We start from the raw sequence: 26,151 nt of genomic DNA, 5'->3' as shown, positions 1-26,151 counted from the left end.
AAGTTTGTGACGCCGCCGCCATTGAGAAATCTGTTGAAGGAACGCCAAGTTCTGGTCACATGACCGGAGCACAGCCAATAGGAACGCTCTCTAAATGAACTGACCTGTGATTGGTCAAAGTCTCCCGTCACGGGCTAGATATTTTAAAGCCTGAAAACAGAGCCATGAGGAGGTGAAGAAGTCTAGTTTTCTCTCAGAACACTTGAATTGCAATATGCTGAAAGGTTATTATGGACTTTTTGCCCAATGATGCCAAAACCATTCTGCCTACTGCCACTTTAATGCTCTGAATGTCTCTTTGGTGCTCCTGTTTTTTGTTTGTTTAGATAGCACCTACATGCCTGATCACTAGATGTCGCTGTCCCCCTTCACAACATGAAGTGTGTCAGTCCAGTCACATGTTTGCCTGCCTCTCTCATGTCTCCTCTCACTCTGTTCAAACCTCCGAGAGGGAAAAGAAACAGTCCCAGTCTGCACTCCTCTCTCTCTCTGCCAGCAGCAGGCTGATCACTCACTGTCTGTCTGTCTGTCCTGGAAAATATCCCTGCAGAGAGCCACGTAAACACCGTTTTGTTTCATTACACAACCAGCGAGAGACACACAACTGCAGCAGAGTACCGGTGCTGGTCCAAGAGATGTCCTGCGTGCAGAATATGGTGAGCTCCAAATTCTTCTTATCTTTTTCGTGATCCTCCTTTGCACATGCAGCAATCTGTGTTTCAGTATTAATGCATGGTGTGTTGTGGTGCATGATGGTGGCATGTTCAAAAAACTTTCTGCAGACTAGATAGACCTGCATAAATACACTTGGAGGATTTGCTTGTAGATTAAAGCCTGTTAAAGTAATGTCACAGTGCTGCTCTCAACTGGATCAGAGAGTTGTAGTCCTTATAATCAGGGTTAATCCTTGCAAGTTTGTTTTCACTGTTGACCTGGCAACTGCTAATGTGTGTGTGTGTGAGAAAGAAGAAAACTGATGGATGAACAATGATTTTTTTTGCCATTTATTTCCTGTCACTTTGCAGCTATGGTGGTCTCCACCGCAGTGTATTGAATAGTGTTTGGCCTGCACGACTGTTTAATGTTTGGGTGGAAGCTCACACTCCGGGGTCTCTTTTGATGCACAGGAGTTTTGGGGACAAAAGCGGTTTTCTGTGAGAGCCTGAGTGTGTGTGTGTGTGTGTGTGTGTGTGTGTGTGTGTGTGTGTGTGTGTGGGTGGGTGGAGGGGTGGGCGAGACACCGGCTCAGTTTTGGGGACTGCCAGGCTGTTGTCTCGGAGACCAGAGGCCACAGGTGACCTCTGACCTGAGGACTCATGGAGCGTTGCAAGGAAGAGTCCTTTTGAGTGTGGTGGTCGTGATGACGCAAGTGAAGGAGCAGCTCTGACAATAGGGAGACAATAGATGTGCGAGCTGTTGTTGGAGACCGCGTGGTAAACATTCCTGTAATTTGGGAATAGATTATAGGAGAATTCAAAGAGGCGATTGAGGATGTGATATACTGCTGGTGTGAATGTGTATGACTGATCACTGCATGGCAGTCACGGAGACAGCTTAAGTATTGTTTAGGGTTAAAGTCACCGCACAAAAATGCTTGTTCCGTCTCATCCGGCTCACTTCTTTATGACACAGAGGTGACTGAGAGTGGAGATTTTGCAATCAGCTCTCCTTTATCATCAACTGCAAAACAAATCAAATAGTGCATTGTCAGCTGGAGTTGTGTGACTGTCCGCAAGATTGCAGTTTAAAGGATCACTTCACCCAAATTACAAACATGCACTTTTTACCTCAGTGGTATCTATCCACGCAGATAGCTTTTAGCAGATTTCTTCTGTGCAGAAGCTTTGAGTTACTAGTGTCTGGAAAGTCTGCCCCAAACCCAATTAAATGGAGATTAGTGGAATTGAATTGCTGCTGCTAAAGAAACTGACATTTGACTCAACAGCAAAAACTACCCACATGGCTAGATACCACTAGTGTTATGTGACAAAATGTGGTTGTTGCTGTGATGTGGGTGAACTGACCCTTTAAGGCTGCATTAAAATACAGTGAATCACCTGCGTAGCCGATTACTCGATCAGTGGATGATCTACAGAATTGTGGATCATTTTGATATGATCAATTGCTTGTTTAGGTAATTTATCAAGCAAATACAGCAACATATGCTGATTACAGTTTCTCATCTGTGAAGTTTACAGTTGCTTGTCTCGGTTTACTTGAAGGAACAGTGCGAAGGATCTGGCGGTATCTAGCCGTGAGGTTGAGATTGCAACCGACTGAAGCCCCTCCCCTGTGTCAAGCATGGAGAACTATGCGAGGGCCGACACGAATGGCCCTCTCTAGAGCCAGTTGTTGTAAGAGTAGTGTAGGGATTTGGAGCAGAGCCAGTGCGTAGAGTGTGTGTGTGTGTACGAGGGAAGTGAGTGGTGAAGCAAGAGAGGGAGAACGGCGAGTAACGTTATCGACTCCGGCCCAACCCGCTCATGGCTACTGGAGAAACATGCTGTTGCAACATGGCGGTGAAACATGGCGGTGAAACATGGCGGTGAAACACGGCGGCTCCGTGAAGAGGACCCGCTCCCTGTAGATATAAACCCATGTAGATATAAACGGCTCATTCTAAAGTAACCAAAACTCAAAGATTCGTATTTTCAGGTGATTATATGCTAAAGAAAACATACTTATTAATATTATACTCCATTTCTGCCAATAGACCCCCCTTATTGTTACACGCTGTTCCTTTAAAGAATGAATACTTTTGGAGTTTTTGGCTGTCTGTCACTTTAAATAAGTAATTCACTTTAAGCTCGGATAACTTATGATGTGAATTTTAGAGACATTAAGGGAAAAATCGAAATAGTTTTTTATCTTTTCAAAGAGGTGTCACTGATTTTTGCCACATTATCAACATTGGGATACTCAATCAAAAGTATCATGATGCTTGATTTTGTCAACATTGCAAAGCCCATCCATTGGCTAAAAGCTCATTTGAAGATTTTTGCTGCTTCTTCTCTCAGCAGAATCAGTCAGACAGCTGATGGGATGTCTTAGTTCAGCTGTTTGAGCTCCCAGAGGGTTGACACTCCCCTGTGTGTGTGTGTGTGTGTGTGTGTGTGCATACATGTGTCTCCTTAAAGCACTGGCAGCTGATGAAACACTAATTCTGCTGATCGGTTAGATGTCTGCTGACCATTTGCTTCTTGTTGCCTAATCTAAAGAGGAGGAGGATACAAACTCCTCTTCAACGAGCACACTGAGTTTGAATAAACTTCACACCTCCGTATTCCCACAGTATGATCTTAGTCCTGATGTAAAGCTTGAATAAAGCTGCAACTAAATACTTGTCAACACTGTCAGGCCTTTTTTTCTCATTGTGTAGCGTGTAAGTGCACGGCGGGTCAGTCATGCATACTACAGTCTAGCAGATGGTGTAGCGAGGAGAGCTCTGTCATAATGGCACTGTGTTGGGAGAGATTTCCCCTCAGGCCAGCCAGCTAATCAAACACTAATCAGCCTTTCTTCTTCTGTGCACTGAGTTCAGTCTGTCTCCCCTCCTCAACTCTGTTTCCTCCCCTTTCTCCTCATTTTCTCACTGCTTGGTCCTAATCTTTGGCTCATCCTATTAGCCTATTCTCTCCCTCCTGTCCGCACTCATCTCACAGACTCTTTATAGACAAGGCCGTGCCTGATCGCTCTGAGGAGAAAGTGTCATGCTCTTACACTCAGAGCTTTCACTCCTCGGTCATCCCCTCTGCCAGTGGCTGGTCTGATCCGCTCTCTGGGCCGTCTGTCGCTGCGATTAAAGCCTGGCCGGGTTAAGAAAATCACTGTGGGGCTTGGCCAGGCGTGCGGGGCCACCTGCCTTCATTCTGCCACAGTTGGATATAAGGCTGTTTTAGCTCAAAGCTATCACAGTAAATGGTAATAGTTTCCATGACATTAATGTCAAAAGAAAGTGTTCGTCTCTGTAAGCACTGTAACTGCCTGAACATACACTGTATAGTTCCTATATAGTTCTACCCTAGATGATCAGGTGCTTAATGAACTAACCAGTCCACACAAACATCAATGTTTACGATGTGAGCCTCAGTAAAACATTGATTTGTTTTCTACAAATCCAGCTGGGTCAAGTTGCAGGGCTCACAGGCTTCAATTGAGTTATTTTCCAAGAGCCAGTATAGAGAGAACACACCCAAGTTAATCATTATCCCCAAGTGACAGGTGTTTCCTTATAGCTGGAGATTGATCTTTGTATGTTGCCATTCCTGCCATTCCCTCTTGAGACACCTTAAAACTGCACTTGAATGAATATTTTATATTAACAACTGCTAAGTTGGAGTTGCTTGTAGTGATGAACTCACAGAGAATTATCACCCAGCAGATATCGTCAGCTCTACAACAACTAACATGTTTAGCAAAAAATGAAAATTCTATTTATAAATACAGAAGCAAAAGTGGTGTATTTTTAATACCTGAAGGTCAAATAGATATTGTCAAGTTCTATGGGGGTCATTGTCTTAAGATGCATTAGATAAGGCAGGTTATGTCAGGAAAGCCAAGTCTACTAAAGTACTATGATCACAGAATAACACCTGGAATGCAAACATCACAGATGTGATAACGTGCAGGCATCTAAGCAAAGGTGGGAGTTTTCTTAAGTAAAAAACTGGGATGTTTAATGTATATATAAATACATTTTGCAATATCGATATCAAGGTATTTGGTCAAAAATATTGTTATAATTGATTTTCTCCATATCGCCCAGCCCTACATTCCTTATCTAATCCAATGAGGACAGATCAGAAGCTTTAAATATAAAGCCTCTGTCCACTTTCTGCAACCATCATACCTGCTGTCTACTACATAAATTAGATGCCCATTGTGATTGTGTAGCCATGCCTTTGCCTTTTTGCCATTTTTCGATGAAGCTTAGAAGAAGCCACATTATCTGCCAGAAAACAAACAACTTTTGATAACTTTTCACAACACAACACTTGTGGAAAGCACGGAACATCACAGACTGATGATGTATAAGTGTAAGTGTGAGTATGCATGGGTGGATTTGGCATAATGAGCTGCTATAGCTAAGTTGCCCACATGCTTATTTCTATCAATCAAAATCTCTTCTGCTGCCATAAATCATATTTAATGGTAGCAAAGTCTACTGTGTCCAGCATTTCCTGAGTTATTACTGCACTGCGTGGTTGGCTGCCCGGCCACCAGACTGCTGAACAATAGATTTACCCTCATGGGACAAGCGGGACCCCCTGACCTTCAGAGGGGAGAGGTCTGAGAGTGTAGGAGGCTGGACAGACCTCATACTGTGACCTTTGTCTCAAAATGTCAACCACTCAGAGGGCACACGGAAATAGCCGCTAACTCTGGCAGCATCTCATTCTGGGACTATTGTCTTGTTAACGAATGTGGCCTCTTTTCCCTGTGAGTCAGCCCAGCCTTATCGTTCCCTCGTGTTTTTATTGATCGGGCTTATCTCCCAGCGAGGAGCGCATGCACTCACCTGCCTGCGATAGATATCAGCAGCAATGGTTACCCTGTGTGTGTGTGTGTGTTGGGATGAATTATGTGCATGCAGAGTACTTGGCCCTTGTCTCTTTTATTTAGTCTGAAGAGTTGTAGCGTTGGAGAACAAAAGGCCACGAGTTGAAGCCCTCCTCTGCTAGTGGGCATTGTTGTTTATTTATATCTGCGTGTGCGAGTAGCAGTCGTCGAAGCGGCCGCGGCTGCGTTCTCTCAAACAGCATTTCAGTTTGCTGTCACATCCTGTTCTTTTACAGGAAATCAATACGGTGGATTTAAAGGTTACATTTAGTTGCCGTGACCTACACATGTCTTAATCAGTTCAGGTCACACAGGTAATAAAGTGGAACATTGGTTTAGACTCTGTACACTGCACTTTAACCTGTCTTGTTTGTTTTTTAAAGAAATAGTTTGACATTTTGGAAAAATACACTTATCCATTTTCTTGCTGAGATTTAGATGAGAAGATTGATATATCACTTGTATGTGTTCAGTGAGTATGGATATATACAGCCAGTAGCTAATTAGCTTAGCTTAGCACAAAGACTGGAAACAGGGGGAAACCGGTAGCCTGGCTGTGTCCGAAGGTGACAAACTGTCGTCTTTAACTTTGGTTTTGATACAAATGAAACAAGCATGGTAATTAGTGAGCTTCAGAGGTGCTGTTAGGTGGATTTTGTTGCATACAGACTAGAGCCAGGCTAGCTGTTTCCCCCAGTTTCCAGTCTTTGTGCTAAGCTAAGCTAAACGTATGCTGGTTCTCGCTTTAGATTCACCATACAGACATGACACCCTAACTCCATCAGTGTTCTCATCTAACTTTCCCAAAATGTCAACTATAACTTTAAAAATGGAACTTTTATCAAATTAATGTGAAATATGTCTCCGTGACATAAGATACTCCTGCTATCTTCTTCTAAATCCTTACTGACCTCGTCTCAAAATGTCGTGTTGCTCAGGTGGGTGTTGGACACAGGAGGATGATGTTATTTCTCAAGAGCCAGACATCCAGCGTGCCTCCCATATAGCTGCTTCCTGTACCGTTATTGTCCAGAAGAGCTTAAGCAGAGGAAATGAGTCTAGCTTGGGTTGTTGTCTCGTTGTCTAGTTGACTGGACAGACAGGTACAGTATCTGTAAACGAGCCCTGTCTCGTCCCTTTCTGCCTCGCATTCCCATCTATGGACCTCCACATTCCTATTCTCTGTTTGTCCTGTCCTCCCTCCTGCTGCTGACATTTTTCCATCCACTCACACACCTTCACCACTCCTCCAGGTTCCAGGCTTTCTCGTTGCAGCTCTTCGACTTACAACTGAGAATCTGTGGAATCTGAGACTGGATAGTGAGGCCCAGAGGTAATGACAGGGGCACCTGCTCGAGTGTTAGACTGGGCTGCCCAGCTTTGATGGTGTTATCCCCTCCTTTCATTTTTCTTCTGATTTTCCCTCAAATTGCACTCTGCAGGCCAAAGGGGCACCATAATACATCACATTCTTGCTCAGGAATGCCTTTAACAACGTGCCAATCGCTACATTGTGCATCTCTGGTTGGCAAGGTTGCTTTATTAGCTGGGATTCCTGTGTGCCCACCTATCGGTGCCAGCTTTAAGAAAGTCCAGATACCTCCTTCAATCCCCTCAGCTCTGCGCCCTACATCGCACGGCGAAGAAAGGAGTCGCTCTCTCCTGGTTAAGGAGCCGAGAACAATGTCCTCTCTTTTCTCCCTCCCCTGAGATGCAAGCGTCTCCAGTTTGAGTTATGTAACTTGATATGTTGCAGAACTTGTCCAGTAACCAGCCTCAGGAAGGGGGGACTTACACTCAGACTATTGTCCAGACGGTCCACGCTGAGACGGCCCCCGCATGCTCTCATTTTCCATTCCTCATCTGCGCCCTCTTATTTTTCCCTCTTATTTTTTCCTACCCTCATCATCCCTCATTCTCTGTTGTTCCTGCTTGTCTGTCTCTGATCCCTCATTATTGTCTTATTATCTGTGAGCAAACAAGACACATTGTGTTGTTGGTATTTGTCCGGTGAAGCTGGCTCTCGTATGTCAATGCAGGCTCTGGACTGACCGCCTCGAAGCTTGGTTCACATGCGGGGCTTTTGTTTGTGAAACTGGGAGAACTAGTCCAACCACACCGGCCCCTGAGAGGAGAGGGCGGAAAGAGATCTCACAAAGAGATGAGCAGGTGAGGACGGGGAAGAGGAGGGTGAGCAGGAAGGTACCAGGTTCTCTCAGGGGAGTCGAAACTGACATTTAGCTGCTGCAGATGTTGACTTGGTGATTTCTTACAGTTTCCTTTATAAAACACCGGTAAACCTGTATTGACACCATCCTCACGCACTGCTTAAGATCAGCTTAGTCTTCTATTTAGATCGCTACAAAGTCATCTTGTCGTGGCCTGCAGGTCAGCGGTTAGGACCAGGCAGCTCCCTCCCGTCCACGCCTCCCAACTGCCACCACAGACTGAGAAACAGGAAGTCATGTGGAGTGATAATCAGTAGAGCGGGCATGAGACCGAAAGAGAGAGAAACAGAGTGAGCATGGGATCAGGAGCAGAGAAGTGAAGTTTCAGGTGGACAAACAGACAGGTAAATACTCTGTTCCCTTTTCTTTTATCTCTGTTATTTGGCTTTTTATTTGCTTAGAGAAGTCAGTCTTGTGATACTGAATGTACCTGAACTCCACAGTCTACTGTATCATACTGGGCTTCAGATCAAAGTCAACCTGTGTGTGCATATTTTTACATTCCTGAGCTCGCTGCTGGGACTTATTTACATGCCAGCGAGTTCACCATGCTCTGAACTCGCTGTGATTTAAGGCTGCGTCGTCAGAAGAGCAGCTCAAGCTGCAGAGAGAAGAGGAAAGCAGCCTGATTGTTAATTACTCGTCCCACGAGGCGTGCTTGTTTGCCGTGGAGTTGAATTGGAATTAACTTTTTAACTAAATCTTTTCTCCCGGGCGAATGACGTCACGCTGTGCAGCAGCCTCAGCCTCCCCGTTCACTTCCACCAGCACACAACAAATATGTTAATTAACTGTTAATTATTGAAAGTCCCAAAAGGGAGCCACATGGTGCCCAAAGAACAATATATAGGATTATCTGCTCCGCTGAGCTGTGCACCTTGATTTCTCCATTAAAACCTCTTTCCATTACGTTCTTTTTTTCGGTGTGTTTTTTGGATGATTGTCTGTCTGATGGTCTATTTGTGTCCCTGGAATTCCCCCTGGGGACTATTCATGGCTCAATGTGGCACCCAGCCGGCTAACAAGATTTCATTGGACTGACTTGTATTGTTATTATCGAATTGTACAGCTTGAGGCAAAAAGTCCCAGCAGCACAAGGTGAAATTCTCCTCATGTTGAGGTTGTTTCTTGTTGCTTTGCGGTCATTGTTAACAGTAAAGTAACTTGTGACCCGTGTCGGCTGAACAAAGCTGATTTTAGGTAGTTCCCACCGTGCTTACAAACAACAAACACTTTATTTACAGTGAAACTCGACAAGAGGAAAAAGTGCTGATCCTGTGACTCGGCATCAGCGTGCGTCAGCATCAGTGTTTACTACCTGACACGCAGCCTGCCACGCAAAGCTCTTCCTCTGGTGTTACAGTGCCGATGAGATCAAAGAGAAAGTTTGCTGGGATGTGATCAGTAAAGCTTTTTATCTATGCAGCTTATAGGCTTAATAAATTGGAAAGCATTAACATTCAAAGCAGCCTTACTGTGGGTCAACCCATATCTGTGTTTTCCCTCTGAATCCCAATCAATGTTTCCATCTGCAGTCCACGCGATACCCTGCGCTGAGTGTGTGGTCTAACGTCGAGGGTGTGTGGATGGATGCACGCACGTTCGCTGCAGCTGTTAAGTGGAATTGGTTCAGGTGTGGGTCGATGTGAGAACCACTCGATTTCTATCTGTGTAATCACAGAACGGTGACTCCTACATGAACCGCTCCAGGAAACAAAGAAGCCACAGAGAGAGAAGAGAAAGAGAGTCTCTGCTCACGCCCTCCCCATCCTCCTCGCTCTAATGAATTTAATAAGAAGCTAGCTCTCGTGCTTTTGTCTTTATCAGCTCAATTTAATTCTCTATGGCTCCCCCGCTCTGATTATTTGGTAGAATTATCAGTCATTAAATGTCTGATATTACCAACTTAGCTCTCATGGGAACGAAGGTTCTTTGGATAACAGACATTTTTGTTTTTTTAACACTTCAGGGCCTGCAGCAGAGAACCAGGCCTCGGTCCTATTCACCCATATCAGTGCTGTATGGCACATTAATAATTACCTAGCGAGAAATGTAAGGAATGTGAGTTTGTTTCCTCACATCGCTCTCTCCCTTTACATTCTTCACTCTGAACTTGTGCTCCGTGCTGAACACACTCTGCTGATAGCGGCAGCTGGCAAACATTGTACAGGCTTTGCTTGTTAACAAAGTGAACAGAAACCAAACAGAGAACTTGAACTGGATTCAGGATAAGGTGAAATAAATTGCATGCCACTCTTTGTTTGCTTTCTCACAAATTCCAATGAAGTTAGTGAGGAAATATTTCTGTTGTTGACCTCGCTGATGACATCAGGGCAAGACTAGAAATCGGTGTGTTTAACCAGTGTGATGTCTCGGATATGGCTGGTGGAATCGGACAAATAGATGATATGGGAAAATGATTGAGGGATTTTCAGCTCAGCACTGTGGTATTCTCAAAACACATAAAACATTTTGAATTATAGCACTCTCATCATGCCAAACACTGTATATTTCATACCTGAACATAGTGCCAAAATCATAAGTGCGATATAACATGGTGCCGAAATCTGTCATGCTTCCAAGATCAGAACAGCGTCAAATATACTGAATGTCCCAAACAGGACATTACTGTTTTTCAATCCTTATTTGTCTTCATATTGTTTGTCTCTGGGACCTAGGACATAGAGTAATTCTCTTTTTCTAAAGGATTTGATCTTTCAGAGAGCTCCCTAAAAGTAACATTACGAGCTTTGTCAGCAACCCCAGCCATCGTTACCTGGGACAGCACTACAAAACCTTTTCTCGTGTTACGTTAACGCTGGATAATAAATCAGTCAGACGGTGTTTTGAAACAGAAGTCAGCCTCCTGGTTGCAGAAAAATGTAATTATTGCGGCGAGCCCCACTTCGCCGCTGCTTGGTGTGTTTTCTGCATTAGTTAGCCAGCTAGAGCTGATAAAATCCAGCGACAGTTAGTCTGCAAAATTGACTGCTGCTTTTGTCTGTCTGACATCAAGGACTTGTAGTTTTTACAGGGTTTGGTAAACCTGCCATTTTTCCCAGCAGCCATAGTGACAGGTCATTGCAGGGTAAACACAGGTGCAATTAATAACAATAATTATGATCCTGTTCCATTAAGGCGTGCTAAGACCCGGGTATTGTGCATGCTGACTCAATGGAATAACTGTGACTGTAAATAGAACAGGACCATTATTCATTTATCAATTACACCTGTGTTTACCCTGCAATGACATATCAAAATGACTGCTGTGAAAAGGGCCTATTGTCAACTACATTACGTGCTATCATGTAGCCTATGAGAAAAGAAAGATTGACAGGTGTTACAACAATAACTAAGGGGGGTTTAGCTAACAGGCAATTGTTCGATTCGTTCTGAGATTATTTCCACCAGTTCAACTCCCAGATTACTAATGCAGGACTCACTATTTCTTGTGATGGTGGAACAGATGGAAGGTGTGAGACATACAGTTGCTGCTGGATACATATAAAATTAGAAAGTCTATTTTAGTGAAGGAACGCAGTCTGCTTTGAAATATTTGCCTTTATCAGATTTACCTCTAGTATCAGATGTATCTGGCTAGCATGTTGCTTTTACCACTCGGGGTGATTGTTAGATTAGTAGTATTTGTGCGTACGTGTGTGTGTGTGTGTTTTTGGGGTGTGTCTGTGTGGGATGAGTAAAGGGCAAGTGGATGTCACTTAAAACAACACTGAGGTCAGCTACTTATCCTTATGCTGCTAGTACTAATCTCTCTTTATCACACACACCCATAGAGGTTGGATTTGTAACCTCACTGAGGGTTCAACACAGGCATTCATCTAAACAAAGCTAGTTATGCAATCAATCCTTTTTTCAAATGGAAAACTCTTTAATATTTTATCTAAACAGACTCGTTGTACTGTTGGAAGAGAACCAGAACAAGGTTGTTGTTGAATACATTTCCCAATAAATAACACTAATAATACATTTGGAGGTAAGAGGTAGCTATGTGAACACACTCCCTCGGGTGCCATCTCCTCACACTGACATCAGTCATATCCAGATCAATGAGGTTCCATGAAACACCAGTTCAACCAGTCACCCCAGATAACCCCAACCCTGCTACTGTAGTCAGAGCCAGTAATTGAATTCTGTGCAGAAATACAATACCGTAAAGTCAGCAGAGGCAGTAAAGGCCGAGGCGCGCTGTGCAGACCGCCATCAATAGGCTAATAGATGCAAAGTGAGGAAACCCACCTCAGCTGGACCGCCTCAGAGGAAGTCTTGACAGCTGGAGTGAGTCCAGGTCAAAGCCAGCCAGTCTTGATCAGGACGCTGAGACTTCTAAACACAGTTGTAGAGATCATAAAATGGTGTTCTGCAAATCCTCTAAGGAAGCCACTGTTTCCCAATTTGTCCCAAGTTTTCAGTTTTAAAGATTTTCTCTTCTGGGTCAGCAATAATGGAGGCTGCTGTGGAAATAATTAATGAGAGTTTTGATAGCATTTATTTTCATCTATCTACTCAGCACGGAGAGCCATTTGGGGAGGGAGCCAGCTCAAATCTGGTAAACCACTTAAATGTTGTTTTAATATAGATATTAAGACACAATCATGAGATGGATGGCTGTATTTGGTGAGGAAGGATTTATTTTTCAACTGGTCCAATATATTTTAAAATGTTCTGGACAGACTACTTACACATTTCAGTCATATTTAAGGATAAGCTTCAAGATTTGTCTACAAAATTGAGGTGAAATAGAGACCGTGGCACAATGAAAATGTGCAACATGAAACTCAGGGGTTGGGGATGTGCTCCTAAATCACAAGACCGTGTTTAAAATGCCAAAACCATGAAAAAATTGTTCCAAAACTTGATTACTGTTATTCATCATATAGCAAATAGCATACGTATACATAGAGCAAAATGTGGGCAACTGTCAGTATTGGCTGAGAACAGTATCTTAATCAATCCAGCTGTCTACGCCTCACGTTTCACTCGTAAATCGTAACTGCGACCCACAGCATATTTTTACACTTCAAGTCTATTTACTTCTCTTTTTTGCACTACAGTGATAGTGTGTTGTTGTATGGAAAGTTGTTTAGCAACTGTGTTTCTTATTATATTAGTAAAATAAGTAAAAATAGTAAAATATTGCTTAAAAAAAACACATTAGTGCAGTTCAGTTGAGTTCTGGGTGTATACAATAGTATAGTATTTTTTACAAGCTGCTCCAGTGTTCCCTAAAACGTGGCGGTTCTCCGCTGTCAGAACTCGTAGAATAAAACGTCTGTGTTCGCTCTTAACTGTCCGTGTGCTCAATAGCGCCCTGTATCTACGCCCATGACCAAATATGACCTGCTGACCTCTGTAAAGACTCGAGTGCTGCTCATCAATGGAGAGAGTGTGAGGCTGAACACTGGGCCTTCAGCTTTAGCACCGCCACGTCTAACCGCAGTGATTTATGTCCCATGTTTCACAGAGAGACTGCTCATCATCTCAAGTGTCGTGAAATGAAAGTCGACCTTTTACGTGAGGCTCATTCAGAAAACAGAAGACAGGAATCACCTCGAGGCAGTTTAGCTCGAGAATTTTGACCAGATTTCCATGTCTGTGTGTCGCTTGTCAGATTTTATGTGATGTTTGACACGACACACAAGCTGCCTTCAGACGCACAGAAGAAAGATCATTTCTGATTTTCAGCGTCTTGGCTCCCCTCAAAGGCCTTCAGGGTCTGTGGAGAGGAACGAGGTCTGTCTGCTGTCTGATTGTCTCCCATCCTTAATGAATAACCTGCTAACAATTAGAGGCTGCTGCCGAGCACTCGTCTGTTGTCATGCCCCACAGCCAGAGACACTCTCACACTCACTCATTACACGCTAGCGTGTAATACCCAATCGGAGAGTGGAGCGCTCCTTTGCTTCACATGTAGGATGGTTCCTTCCTTCCTAGTCAGCCTCCGGCACAGCTCTCCCTGCTGGTGCTGACAGATTTAGACTGTTGAAACTCCACGATATCAGATATAAGTCACACTTGAATTAACATGAATTTAGTTTTGTGCTCTCAGTGGCAGAAACAGGAATATCCATTATTATTTGGAGCAATTGATGAGATCCTTGTTTTTTGTCCAACATGTTGAAAAGTTGCACTGATTGGCCTTTGTGGGGAAAGTTGTGTTTACTTGTTTGATTTTGGCAACATGTTTGGTGAGAAGAAGTCGCTCCTGTGGTGTCTTTGTGCATGCAATGTGCATAATTAGCCTGTTTTGACTGTTAAAGGTACAGTGTGTATCATTTGGCGACATCTAGTGGTGTGGTTGCAGATTGCAACCAACTGAGTACCCCTCCGCTCACTCCTCCCTTTCCAAGACTGTGGTAAAGTGAGCCGTCGAGTGCAAAACCGTGGTAACGCCGTTCGCCTTGCTCCGAGACCATCCTTATCATAATAACACTACTTTAGGAGCAACGGAAGACATCGGCTTGCGGCACTAAGGTGTTGCACTCTGCGGCTCACATTACTGCAGTACGGTGGCCTTCAGGTAACGTGAAAACACAAAGGCTCTCTCTAGAGCCAGTGTTTGGTTTGTCCGCTCTAGGCTACTGTAGAAACATGGCGGATTCTGTGAGCTAACAAAAACACAACGATTCTTAGTTTCAAGTGTTTATGTGATATGAATATTATATTCCTTTTCTGCTAATATCCATCCATTATCTGTAACCGCTTATCCCTTTCGGGGTCGCAGGGGGATGGAGCCGATCCCAACTGACATTGGGCGAAGGCGGGGTACACCCTTGACAGGTGGCCAGACTATCACAGGGCTGACACATAGAGACAGACAACCATTCACACTCACATTCACACCTACAGGTAATTTAGAGTCAACAATTAACCTGCATGTCTTTGGACTGTGGGAGGAAGCCGGAGAACCTGGAGAAAACCCACGCTAACTTAAACGTGGCAGAAGCATCTTTCTTAGCATGATATGTCAAACGTCTCTCTGACACGGCAACAACCCACCGTTGAATCCAGTCACGGCAGAGTAGGAGTTAAATATAATACTGCAGTTCTCTGTAGAATAGACTAAATAAGGCCAGTGGCTGATTTGGTAATCGCACTATAGTGTTTTACACAACAGCTGTGAAAACTAGCAAGCACAGCTTTGATAAGGCTTATATAATGTAACAGTGTGCGCTGTGTGGGAGTTTGAGATGTAACCTGCAAAGTTACCCCACAAACGTAAACAAACTTTGATGGTGGATGAGGATAGAGAGAGCGCCGAGGGAGGAGGGCACCAGGTCTGGAGCTGGGAGCCGTGCGTATGCTTTATTTTGGGGGCTGTGTTGAGTGACCCGCGCACACACACTTAAATGTGAGTGAGCGTCCGTGGGAGTGAGTGAGGTTTTTTTTGGTGCATCAACAACTGACGAGCCCGAACTTGTGTTGCTGTAAAGCATCTTTGGAATTTGGCTCCTTCTCTCCTCAGTCCCAGTGCTGACCTTTGTGTCTCGGAGGGTTTGAAATGTCCCCTCTTCACACTTGAGCGTTTCATTGAAAGCTTTGTTTTCCCCGCAGGACACCTGATTACAATATTTTAGGAGAGAGAGCGTCCTTGAAAACCCCTCCTCTTGAAGGCTGCGTGTTTTGTTTTCTTTGTGATTATAGTAAAGTGGCAGTTGTATGGTTTTCTAGATGAGTTAGGATGTCACCCTGAGAAAACCCGAGCCAAAACCTCCACTGTGAAAGCCTTTAGAGTCTCACACCTCTCAACACATCTTTCCTCTTTTGGTATGCACTGCTCTATATCTCAAGGAGGGTACAGTATTGACAAAAAACAATGTGATTTTATACTTCTTTCAGTTTGGGAATTGCTCTATTCAGTATCATCCTTTGCCTGTTTTCAAGATAAACGGTGCAGTCCCACGAGGTAATTATACTGATGCTCAGCTACAACGTGTGCTGACCTGATATATAGTCAGTAAATGTGTTTCATTCATGTACTCATTTTACTTTAGAGCTAACGTGCAGATGCAGGTAAAAGTGTGCAGCATCAGAGGGATCGAGAGGCTCACCTGCTAATCCGCACAACACTTTGATACGCTGATGTTAAACATTTTTGTGTTTGATCAAAGTTAGCAGCTTTTTGAAAAAGCTCGGCGCTGCTTTGAACGAAGCATAAATCAAGAACAGAGCACTTTTCAATTAGACCATAACTGTTCAAGGCCGGTAGGAAGGAAACTGCTTTGATCCGTGTGTGTGTGTGTGTGTGTGTGCGTGTGTGCGTGCGTGTGTGATTTAAGGATGTGTGTTGCATTTCAGGGCCCTATGGTTAGTCGGGGCCGGGCTGTAAATCTCGCTGTGTCTTCTGGTTTACTCGGGGCTCATAAACCAGGAGGCAATTACGGAAAACAACTGGATGCAAGATTTCTTCAGTCCTGTGAGATTTGTGGTTGCTGCCTAAAAGGATTTTTACCCTCCTATGTACCCAAAAGGAATTGCTTCGCCTCACCTCGGCCACAGCTTCCCATCAAGCATCGATTGGCCTCTCATGTCTCTGGCAGGTACAAGACACAAATAGAGTAAAATACCCTACCTAAAAATACTGTGTCAGACCTTGACCAGTGACCATTACAGGAGGTTTGGCGTGCTCATGATTTATTCATATGGTGTCAGACACATAACACACTCAGCGTGACCTGCACTGACTCATATCCATCATGTCTCACTCCGACACAGAACCACTTCCTTTGTCGGACGGCACCAGAGAAGTTGTCACATTATATTTGTTATATTTACCATCATTGATTATCAGGTTTTCTTTCCTCAGTTCAGCCTGCATTACATTGGCTTATTAGGAGCCGGATGCTTTAGTGGAAAGTTTTACATTGGGGGGAAATCGTACCTCATGAATATAAACATGAGCAGCTTGGGCTGCTTTGATGTCGGACTGGCTGAGAGCCCTGAGTGGAGTGGAGTGGGCTGCTGGAGCTGCCGTTGCACAGCTCTCTCTCTGCCTATTTTAACCATTTGCATAATTGTTATAACTGTCGAGGCCAGCAGAGCAAAGTACTTGATGAATGTGGATTGTATTAGAAGCAGGAGGAGATCCCCGAGTGTCACTGTGCTCATGCATAGTATATTTCTGTGTGACAGCAAGAGAGAGGAAGGTAGCATGTGTGTCATGTGTACTGACTGACCATTTTTTGTTTATTTTTATGCTATAGAGTGCTGCAGGAATGAGTCCTAAAACCAAGGAGGGTGAAAAGAGGAGATGTCGCATCATATTTTTGGAGTACAACACATGCGCAGTAAAATCTGGTCTGCACTCGCCGAAATTGAGCCAATAGCAACGCACGACCATGTGTCATACCCCATAACTCAAGACCGGGTCCCAGCCCCTTTCAGTAAGCCTTGCCTAAATCCTGGAAATGAGTCAGCATTTTAGCACTTCCGGTTCCCTCGTCTGGAAGTCAATGGGTTTTTTGAATGGGTTTTTAGTGAGATGGCTGAAATAAGGTCTGTGGTTAACACAATCTTCCAAGATTTTAGCGTTTTGTTCTACGACATAAAATACGTCAGTAATTATCCCATTAGTGAATTTTGAAGCTTTTACGTATCTTTAAAAAGGCGGTTGCTAACAAGTGGCTAAATGAGACTACAAAACATCATCACGCCGAACACTTCTCCGCCTTTAGCTTAGTGGTGGTGACGTGAAGTCACGCGACTGCGGTGTAGTTTGTTCATAGCCTATGACGTTAGCTTTTTACTTCTGGCGATTGCATTCACACACTTTAAAAATCATAAAATTGGTGCTCATTTGTGAAGATTATCTTGAACAATACGTGTAACAAGTATCATAAACGGGTGTTTGCCACTTTCTTCAATAATACAAATCCCAATAGAAAAATCCCACTGGCTTTTTGTGGAGGGAACCAGAGCGATGCTGACTTCTGTGTTGGCCTACAAAAATACGTCATCCCTGCACCACTCTATTGCTTTTATAGATATGCAGGAGCCAGTAGGAACAGGTTTGAAAGCTCAGCTTGTTGGTGCGTTTAAGAACACTCTAATATATGAGGCATAAAGAGTCACCTGTCAATCATCACCCTTTCTAATGCAAGAAAAAACAGCATTCTTATTTACATACTGGTTATCTCTCAGGTTGGATCTTGTCACAACATGCCTTCACAGCACAGTGTTTTTTTGGCAGCCATATCTCAAAGGTGTCTTTGAATGCACGAAGGAAGAAAATGCATTACGACAGATCAATGATATGTTCTTTTTGATGTTCTGTTTCTGAAATCGTAAAGGTGTTACTGATAACATTCAGCCACTAGATGTTGTTTTGTCCACCTCCTATTTCTTTGCATTTACTTCACAACAAGTCGTTGCCAGACACTTACCGTCAATCTCAGCCGTTTATTCATTTTTTCCACACTAACTGACGACCCAGAGATTACATGTGCTACCAATGTTGTTTTACTATTGGCTCACAAGTCTTGTTAGAAGTGGGAACCAAACGTCAGATATCTTCCACAGAGATAAACACAACATTCATTTTGGACCCGTTTTTAAAATGATTAATTCACAATCATAATAATTTTATTCAGGAAAAGCCATACTTTTATTTAGCACCTTTCAAAACTCTCTGTGAATGTATTATTATTTTAAAAATATTCGCCTACATAAAGATGTTATCAATACAACCTTTAATTTTCATAATATAATATAATTAATTCAAATGAATATTTAGGAATTTTAGGAAACTAAATTTAGGAAACTAATCTTAAGATTTGTGGTGTGGTTTTAAAAAATGGTTAGCAGTAACTTTAAGTATTCAAGATTGGTAGATAATGGGCTAAAACACGCATAATGTGCGATATTGCCCTTTTAAACTCTACCTGTTCTATAAGCCAGCTGAGCACAAAAGGAGAATTTGCCTCCCTCGGGCGCTGTTTATAGTCAGAGAGACTGCACCAGCGCGTTTTATGGTCTACAGCATGTTTTACGGCTGCTGGGGGGTGTTTATGCACGGGAAGAGAGAGGGTCAGAGAGGTGAAATCAATAGTGAGCCTTAATGAGGTTGTCTGAAAACAGGGAAGGGAGGGGATATGTGGGTGATTTGACAGACGATGCTGAGGGAAGATTTGCTCCGTGCGTAGAGCTGAAGAGGCTCAAATTGACGAAACAATAGTGTCTCTTTAGGTAGGTGTTGGGGTAACTTGGCAACTGGTTCAGTTTTGTCAAAGTCGAGAGAAAATGTTAGTCATCGCATTGTTTCTTTTCTCTGTTAAGTGTTGCTGCTGCGGTGACTGACAGGGAACTTACTGTATTCTCACACAGAGACAGCCATCATATCTGTGGGAAATGTATTCAGGCCATGCTTACACGGTATATTTGGATACACATGATTTACATGAGAGACACGAAATTTACAAACAAAATAAGCTGCCGCAGCACGCGATTTATTGTCCTTAATGTGTATAGTTACCAAAGAGCCCTGCCGTAGTAACCTAGTTGGATCAGAGTTGCGTAGCAGGGTTGTGATGTGACATGCTGCCCTACCTTTGATTTGCCTGTTGGTAAAGGATAACATGAGCTTCTGAGAGGCAAGACGGATGCTGTAACAACTCCATCACAAAATACACACTGTCAAATTGGTCTGTCCTCTTTGTAAAGACATCATTTCACATTCATTGTTTTCCTATAATAGGGTTTTTTATGGAGGTCAGTTTGTGCGTGTTTGTTTTGTGCTGTGCTGTGACGTTGTGGGAAGCCGAGTTGTTGTAGCTGTGCTCTGAGACAGCTGTCCGTACAGAGAAACACAGCTGATGAAACGTCTGTCAGCCCAGGCTCGTCCTCCAGAGATCAACATCCACCCAGCCAGGGTAGTAAAGGTGCAGGAGGTGGAGTTTATTTCAGTACGGGAGGAAAGACACACAGCTTCTTTTTTCCAAGACTAAAATAGCTCAACAACTATTGGATGGATTGCAATGAAATTGTGTACACAGATTCATAGTCCCTAGAGGATAAAGCATGCTAGACTCACAAGTTAGTCTTATAAACCGGTCTACCTACTTCACCTTCCTTTTTCTCTTTTTTACAGAGCACCTTACGCCCCCACAGAGCCCTGTAACCAATGGCAACCTCAGTCCAGACTCTTCCTCTGACCCGTGGCCCCAACAAAAACTACCGCAACCCGTTGCCCCTCTCGTCCCGCTGCGGCATGGGAAGTGTCGGCAGCTTGGTGGAGAGGCCAGACGTGTCTCCGACTAAAGGCAGCCGAGCAGTACCGCAGGTGAGACCCAAACAGACCAACGGCCTCCTGAAAAAAGGCTTCACCCAAAGAGAGCTACTCAACTACCTCAACATCACCAGGTGAGTGCCGCTATAAAGAAGCAGGTGGAAGGTACTATATAAAACGTGACAGGACTTGACCCCTACTGTGCTTCCAAACAGAAAAGAGCTAAAAGCAAGCGCGAGCAGTGACGGTAAGAAGGACGTTATCCCCGGCCTCAGCTCTGCCAGCGGCTGTGAGGAGGACAACTTATACGCCAAGGTCTACAATAAAGACGGCACCGAAGTAGATCTGACAAAGAACTCACTGCCAAGTGGGGGCAAGTACGAAAAGGTGAAGATTGTTGTTTAAACCACTGCAAAGGTCTACGTTAAATGTTATCAAAGAAACATCATTTTGTTAAGCGTCATGTGGATAAGATGATTAAAGTCTATTACTATAAGATTAAGATAGATAAGTTAGAAGAAAGAATCAGGGAAATCTTGAAAGTATTACATTTAAAAAAAAAAATATTTTAAAGTATCCTCTAAAGCAGTAGGTATGAGGTGGACCGAGTCTCATTCAAGGATTCAAGCACAGATGCAGCTGAAGGATTTCCCATTGTGTCCTTTTTATAAATGATATACTGGCTGCTGAGGCGGTGCTAAATTGATCAGTATCACATTTATACATCTCTGGCAGCGTGGTGCAACACCCCCCTAGCATGTTACCAGCATAAAACCACTTTAAATCTCCTCCAGCTCACCAGCACAGATGGAGAATCTGCCACTTGCTGTGTTGCTGAATTTATTGCAGCAATCAAATCTCACCTTTTTTTTGCTTGAATTGATCAACTCTAAGAACACAGAGAGTGGGACAGCATTGATTTAATAGAAATATTGTGATTTATTGTTCCGTAGCCCAGCACCCTTTGCTGTGAGTAAGGTCTCTCTCTCCCCTTTAGCCTTCACTGCTACTCTCTACTATTTTTGCATCCTCTAAAAGTCTCTTGGTTCTTCCTCTCCAGGCTCGTTTAAGGTCCGCCTTCAAGCCCGTCACCCCCAAAAATTTCAGCTCCATGCAAAACCTCTATCCCTCTTACAAGTCGGAGGATGTGGACCACGGCCTCTCCAACGGGCTGCACAAAGCCTACGCCCATGTCCCCAAAGCTGTCTCCACCTCTTCCTCCTCTTCCTCACCCTCCCGTCACGGAGCACCGACATCCAGTGGTAACAAGGTAACTTTAAGCCTCGATCTAGTTCCCATGAATCCATGAGTCCATGCCCAGTTATTGCCTCTGCCAAGGAGGTGGCTTGTCCATTAATCTGGTTGTTTACTTATCAGAATATCTCAAAAACGTTTTCTTAGATTTCAATTTAAAATCTATGAAATCTATGGGAAGTTGAGCCATGGGCGAAGGAACAAGTGATTTAGGTCTTTGTTCATTGATTACAGAAGCAAAATAATTAACTTCTCACGATTTCTCAGCCATTATTTGGGACTAAAATTCATCTTTTCTCAACCCATGAATGCTACAGTGATGAAATAACTGTATAATTATGCCTGTGTAGGCCCTCTCCTCGGTGCGTGGGATGAGCCAGGAGGATGATAACCTGTCAGACTCAGGCCATAACTCCATGAACAGCCTGCCACCGTACCGGCCTCCCTTCCGCCCACACCTGTCTCACATCAGGTCTGCCGCAGCGTCATTTTTCTCAGCTCTACTTTATATTCAAAAGAAGTGTTGCTATAATTGATTTTTTTATACTTAATGACTGTGTGGGTGGTGATAATGGAAGAGATTTTAACGGCCTTAGGGGGTTTCTTTTTTTTACATACAGTGCGTCTATGGGCCACATCAACACCATCGGCTCCCTGGACCGCACCTCTCTGGGCCAGAAGGCTGCAGGAGCAGGGGGCGTGGCTATAGGAGAGATGGCGTGTCGGAGCATGGCGACTCTTAGCCGTCTGGCTCCATATGGAGGGGAGGCTCCACCTCCTTATGAATGGACACTCTCCCTGTCTGTAGAGGAGGTGGTGAGTACTGCACAGATAGATGGATGGCTGGGAGGATGAGCAGGTCAGAATGATTTACAGACCGGTAAATCACTCATCTTGTCCTTTCCAGGTCCGGGATCTTGAGGAGCGCCTGGTGGAGAAAGAGCATGAGCTGAAACAGATGAAAAGAAACCTGGATGAGAGCGAGGGCGCCATCGCTCAGGTGAATCTCATTGTCTGTTCTTCGCCATCAATCTATAAATCCATCTGCCTCTTTTTTTTTTTTAAGTTTTTGACCCCCATCTGCTCGCCGCATGCAGGTGTTTGAAGGGAAACAGCGTCTGTGGGAGAAGGAGGTGGATGAGCTGAAACACCTGTATGCCATCAAGCTGCGTCAGGTTTCCCAGCATGCCCAGCGCTCCCAGCGCAGCCTGCAGTTGCAGCTGTTCAAGGCCCAGCAGGAGAAGAGCCGACTGCAAGAGGAGCTCGACAACCTGAATAAGGAAAGGAGCCAGGAGGCTGGAGTCATGGTGAAGCGAACCAGTCCCACTCTGGAGGAGACGCAGTGGGAGGTACGGCCTTGGGAGGACGACAACTTTACGGCATGGAGAAGCACTTAGAAAGTAGTAATTACAGGGGGACAGTGGACATAACTGAATTCCTTCCTTGTTTGTCATGTTAAAATGATCATAACCTGGTTTATAGAGTCAGTAAAATGTATGTTTCTCCTGCTCCTACCTCTTATTTTCCCATTACTCACAGGTTTGCCAGAAGTCAGGAGAGATCTCCCTGTTGAAGCAGCAGCTGAGGGACTCCCAGGCGGAGGTGACCCAGAAGCTGAGTGATATCTTCCAGCTGAAGACGCAGCTCAGGGAGACCTGCACAGATATGCGCAACAGGGAGGGCCAGATAGACGCACTGAAGCTCGTCCTGCAGGGGACACAGCGTCGCAGATGCTCCTCTCAGACTGCACACGAGGATGGAAAAGGAGCTGAAGAGAGTCCTCCAGCCGGGGCTACAGGTAGATTCATCTGTCTCTTACTTGTGTGTACACATCCGTCACTGGCACTTAAATGGTTAAAAGGAATACACCTTACTTTAGTCATAATTGACTAGTCATTGTTGACACAGCACTTAACCAAAAGCAAGTTACAAAGGACTTTACATAAACTATTTCAAACCTACGTAAGCCTGCACATGCCAAGCTGACATGCATGGAAAAAGAAAAAGAGACAAGATAATTATATGCCAAAGATGTCTGTTTAATATCACAGCAAGTGAGGCATCCGCACTGTGTTTCTTATCAAAACAGATGGAGCTTGTCTGGGTTAGTTTGAGTTATGATGTTTACATGCTTGGCCCCAAAATCAGGTTATTTCACTAACCAGGTCAGGAGCAGAGTTCTCTGCACTTTTAAAAGCAGCCGGTGTCTTTCATTATATTTCCCCTACGGCTCTGCTGGACCGTAGTTGAAGCCATGTGAACCTCTTGCCTGCAGGAGGCTGCGGGGGCCCCACGGAGGAGCGTCTGCGCGCAGAGCTCCTGCTGGAGCGACGCCAGAGCGAGGCCCAGGCCACGGCTTTCGAGGAGGAGAGGCGGACATGGCAGACAGAGAAGGACAAGGTCATCCGCTACCAGAAGGAGCTGCAGGCCAGCTACTTAGAGATGTACCACCGCAATGAAGTGCTGGAGAGGGAAGTGCACCAGCTGAGGGCGGGCGGAGAGCGAGGAGGAGGGAGCAGAAATGGGACACTGGAAAGAGAAGTGCCAGAGCTGAGGAGTGAGAGAGCGAGTGAAAAACAAGACGACAGACCTTCCTCTGGTTTGCCATGGATAGAGAGAATTGAATCGTCTGAGATTTAAATGTGAGACTTGACCGGTATTTGCAATGCAAACTGTTTTCTCCTTCAAGTTTGGTTCTACGGAAGCCTATGTCTGCCAGAGAAGGAAAAAAAAAAAGACTTACAAAATTGAAATGACCAGATAGTAAGTCAGAATTATGAGATATTTTTTTACTTAGTAAGAAAAAATTGTAAGAACTAAGTTTTAATCCAAGTCAGAATTCTTAAAGATACCAAGTTAGTAGTTATGAGTACATAATTTACATTTTGAATTACCAAGTCAAAATGCTTTATTAAACAAATTTCTTAAAGGAGCAGTGTGTAGGATTTAGTGGCATCTAGTGGTGAGGTTGCAGATTGCAACCAACGTAATACTCCTCTGCTCACCCCTCGCTTTTCAAGCGTGTCAGAAAACTACGGTGGCCTTCAGGTAACGTAAAAACGCCAGTGTTTCGTTTGTCGGTTCTGGGCTACTGTAGAAACATGGCCTATGTCAAGATTTTGATCTACTATGTAAAAATTATCAGATACTACGTGAACAATTTGCAACATTAAGTTAAGACTGAGATAATACTATCTCAAAAGTTTGACTTATTATCTCATCATTTTGACTTTGAGTATTTTTTTATTTGTATCATGCATAACTTTTCATCTACTTTTTTTCTTCTCCTGGAGAAAATTGGCTTCCATAGCTTCCTGTCCGTTTGCCATTCTCTGCCCATGCAACCCTGTTGATCCTTTAATGCCCTGATCCTGCAAAGACTGGACAAATAACCTCCTCCAGAACACACTAATGCTGCACAGAAATACTGTCTGTGCCTCGTCTGTCCTTGGCAGAAGAGTCGTGTCAGCTCTGTAAAAATACAGCCAAACGCCCAGACTGTCCTGCTTCAGACGTCTGTCCAATTATAAACCTGTAAATGAGCTAATTGATATCCTTACTGATATATTTTGTGTTCATTTGGTAGTTACCTTTCAGTTTGGACTGCTGTATAGTCTTGACAGTGACCAAAGGATTCAAAGGGATTTAGTGTGGCCCGGTAACATCTCAGCACCTGTTCTGTCTGTGCAGAAGGTTCTGTGGATTCAGGGTTCACCTGGGTTCTGTGAGTAGAGCTGCATCTCTGGGTTAAGTATCGGGGATTAAAGCGTTCTGGTGCCAAGGTACTAATGCTATCAAGAAAACTGTGTACCATACTTAAGAAACTGGAAATGTTGGACTTCTCAGTCTGTCAGGTTAGGTGAGATCTATATATTTTGTACATAATGTCATTTTGATTTTGCCTTTTGTCATGGTATTTCAAGCACACTGATGTCTTAAATGGGCATATTTCCACATCTTTTGATTGCGTTGAAAGCGATATTAGGATGCTGAACATAACTGCCCTGCTTATTGGTGCACATACCCAGCCAATAATAAGTAAATGCATGACATGGGTGAAGTCTTGTATTGTTTATTATTAATATATGAACATTCAAACGCCAGCTCTCAACTGACCTTCCAACATACTGTGACTCCTGTCTATTTACTGGAATTAAAACTGTACAGTAAAAAATATATATATGTTTGTTTTGGATTCATAATAAACATTTATGAGGTGGTGTAAAAGCCATTTAGTTGGCATTTTCTGGTGTAAATCAAGGCTTTACGATGGGCTTTTCTGTCTACCGTTGTCTGAATTAAACTCACCAGAAATCACTTTGTCAAAAATGTTAGCGGTGTAACTGATGGCATTCACCCGAGGGCCCAGACGCCTGCCTGCTCTGGAGGGGCTTAAAATCTCCACAGAGCGTGCCAATAAAACCCAAGGACAGGAGCTTTATGGTTGAACGAACAACAGAGCGCTGGAGGCTTTTGGGACTAATGTGGCTTTTAGAGGTTGAGCCTTGAATCCTTATCTCAGCCTCTCCCTGAGGCCCTCCCTGCCCCTGCTCTGCCCCCAGCCAGCCCTCACATACCATCTCCTGCAGTACAGACAGCAGCGAGGTGGAAGGTCAACCCACATGGAAACACAGGAGGATCCCTGTTTGCTCAAGAAAATACAACACTTCTATGGAAACCATCAAACCAGAACAGAGTGCCAAGGATATCTTGGCAGGGATGAAAGCTTAACACTTGACTCCTTTTTTAAAATCCACGTGTTATGTTTATGGCTATGCATGTAGAGGAGTGTGAAAAGTGAGAGATGGAAGTCCATAACGCAGGTTTATTTTTTTATAAAAAAAAAAAAAGGTCATAATCTAAATAGCT

General features: G+C 43.9%; 1 protein-coding gene across 3 annotated transcripts; it reads left to right on the top strand.

Moving 5' to 3' along the window:
* Nucleotides 1-397: 397 nt before the first annotated feature.
* n4bp3 (NEDD4 binding protein 3) lies at nt 398-25,513 on the top strand. Of its 3 annotated transcripts, none has more exons than XM_037780963.1 (10): nt 398-656; nt 19,891-20,162; nt 20,244-20,415; nt 21,089-21,298; nt 21,633-21,754; nt 21,903-22,098; nt 22,190-22,282; nt 22,380-22,631; nt 22,822-23,080; nt 23,558-25,513. In XM_037780963.1, the coding sequence occupies exons 2-10, from the start codon at nt 19,924-19,926 to the stop codon at nt 23,920-23,922; spliced, it is 1,908 nt and encodes a 635-aa protein (XP_037636891.1). In that variant the 5' UTR covers nt 398-656; nt 19,891-19,923; the 3' UTR covers nt 23,923-25,513. The 3 variants fall into 3 exon arrangements, with proteins under 3 accessions (XP_037636891.1, XP_037636893.1, XP_037636892.1); XM_037780965.1 differs by lacking the exon at nt 398-656 and adding an exon at nt 7,548-7,728; XM_037780964.1 differs by lacking the exon at nt 398-656 and adding an exon at nt 7,795-8,131.
* Nucleotides 25,514-26,151: the final 638 nt, after the last annotated feature.

This window comes from Sebastes umbrosus, chromosome 9 (genome assembly GCF_015220745.1).
Source record: "Sebastes umbrosus isolate fSebUmb1 chromosome 9, fSebUmb1.pri, whole genome shotgun sequence".
Classification (NCBI taxonomy): Eukaryota; Metazoa; Chordata; class Actinopteri; order Perciformes; family Sebastidae; genus Sebastes; species Sebastes umbrosus.
The sequence above is the reverse complement of the archived record's forward strand: the minus strand, read 5'-3'. Positions and strand labels throughout refer to the sequence as shown.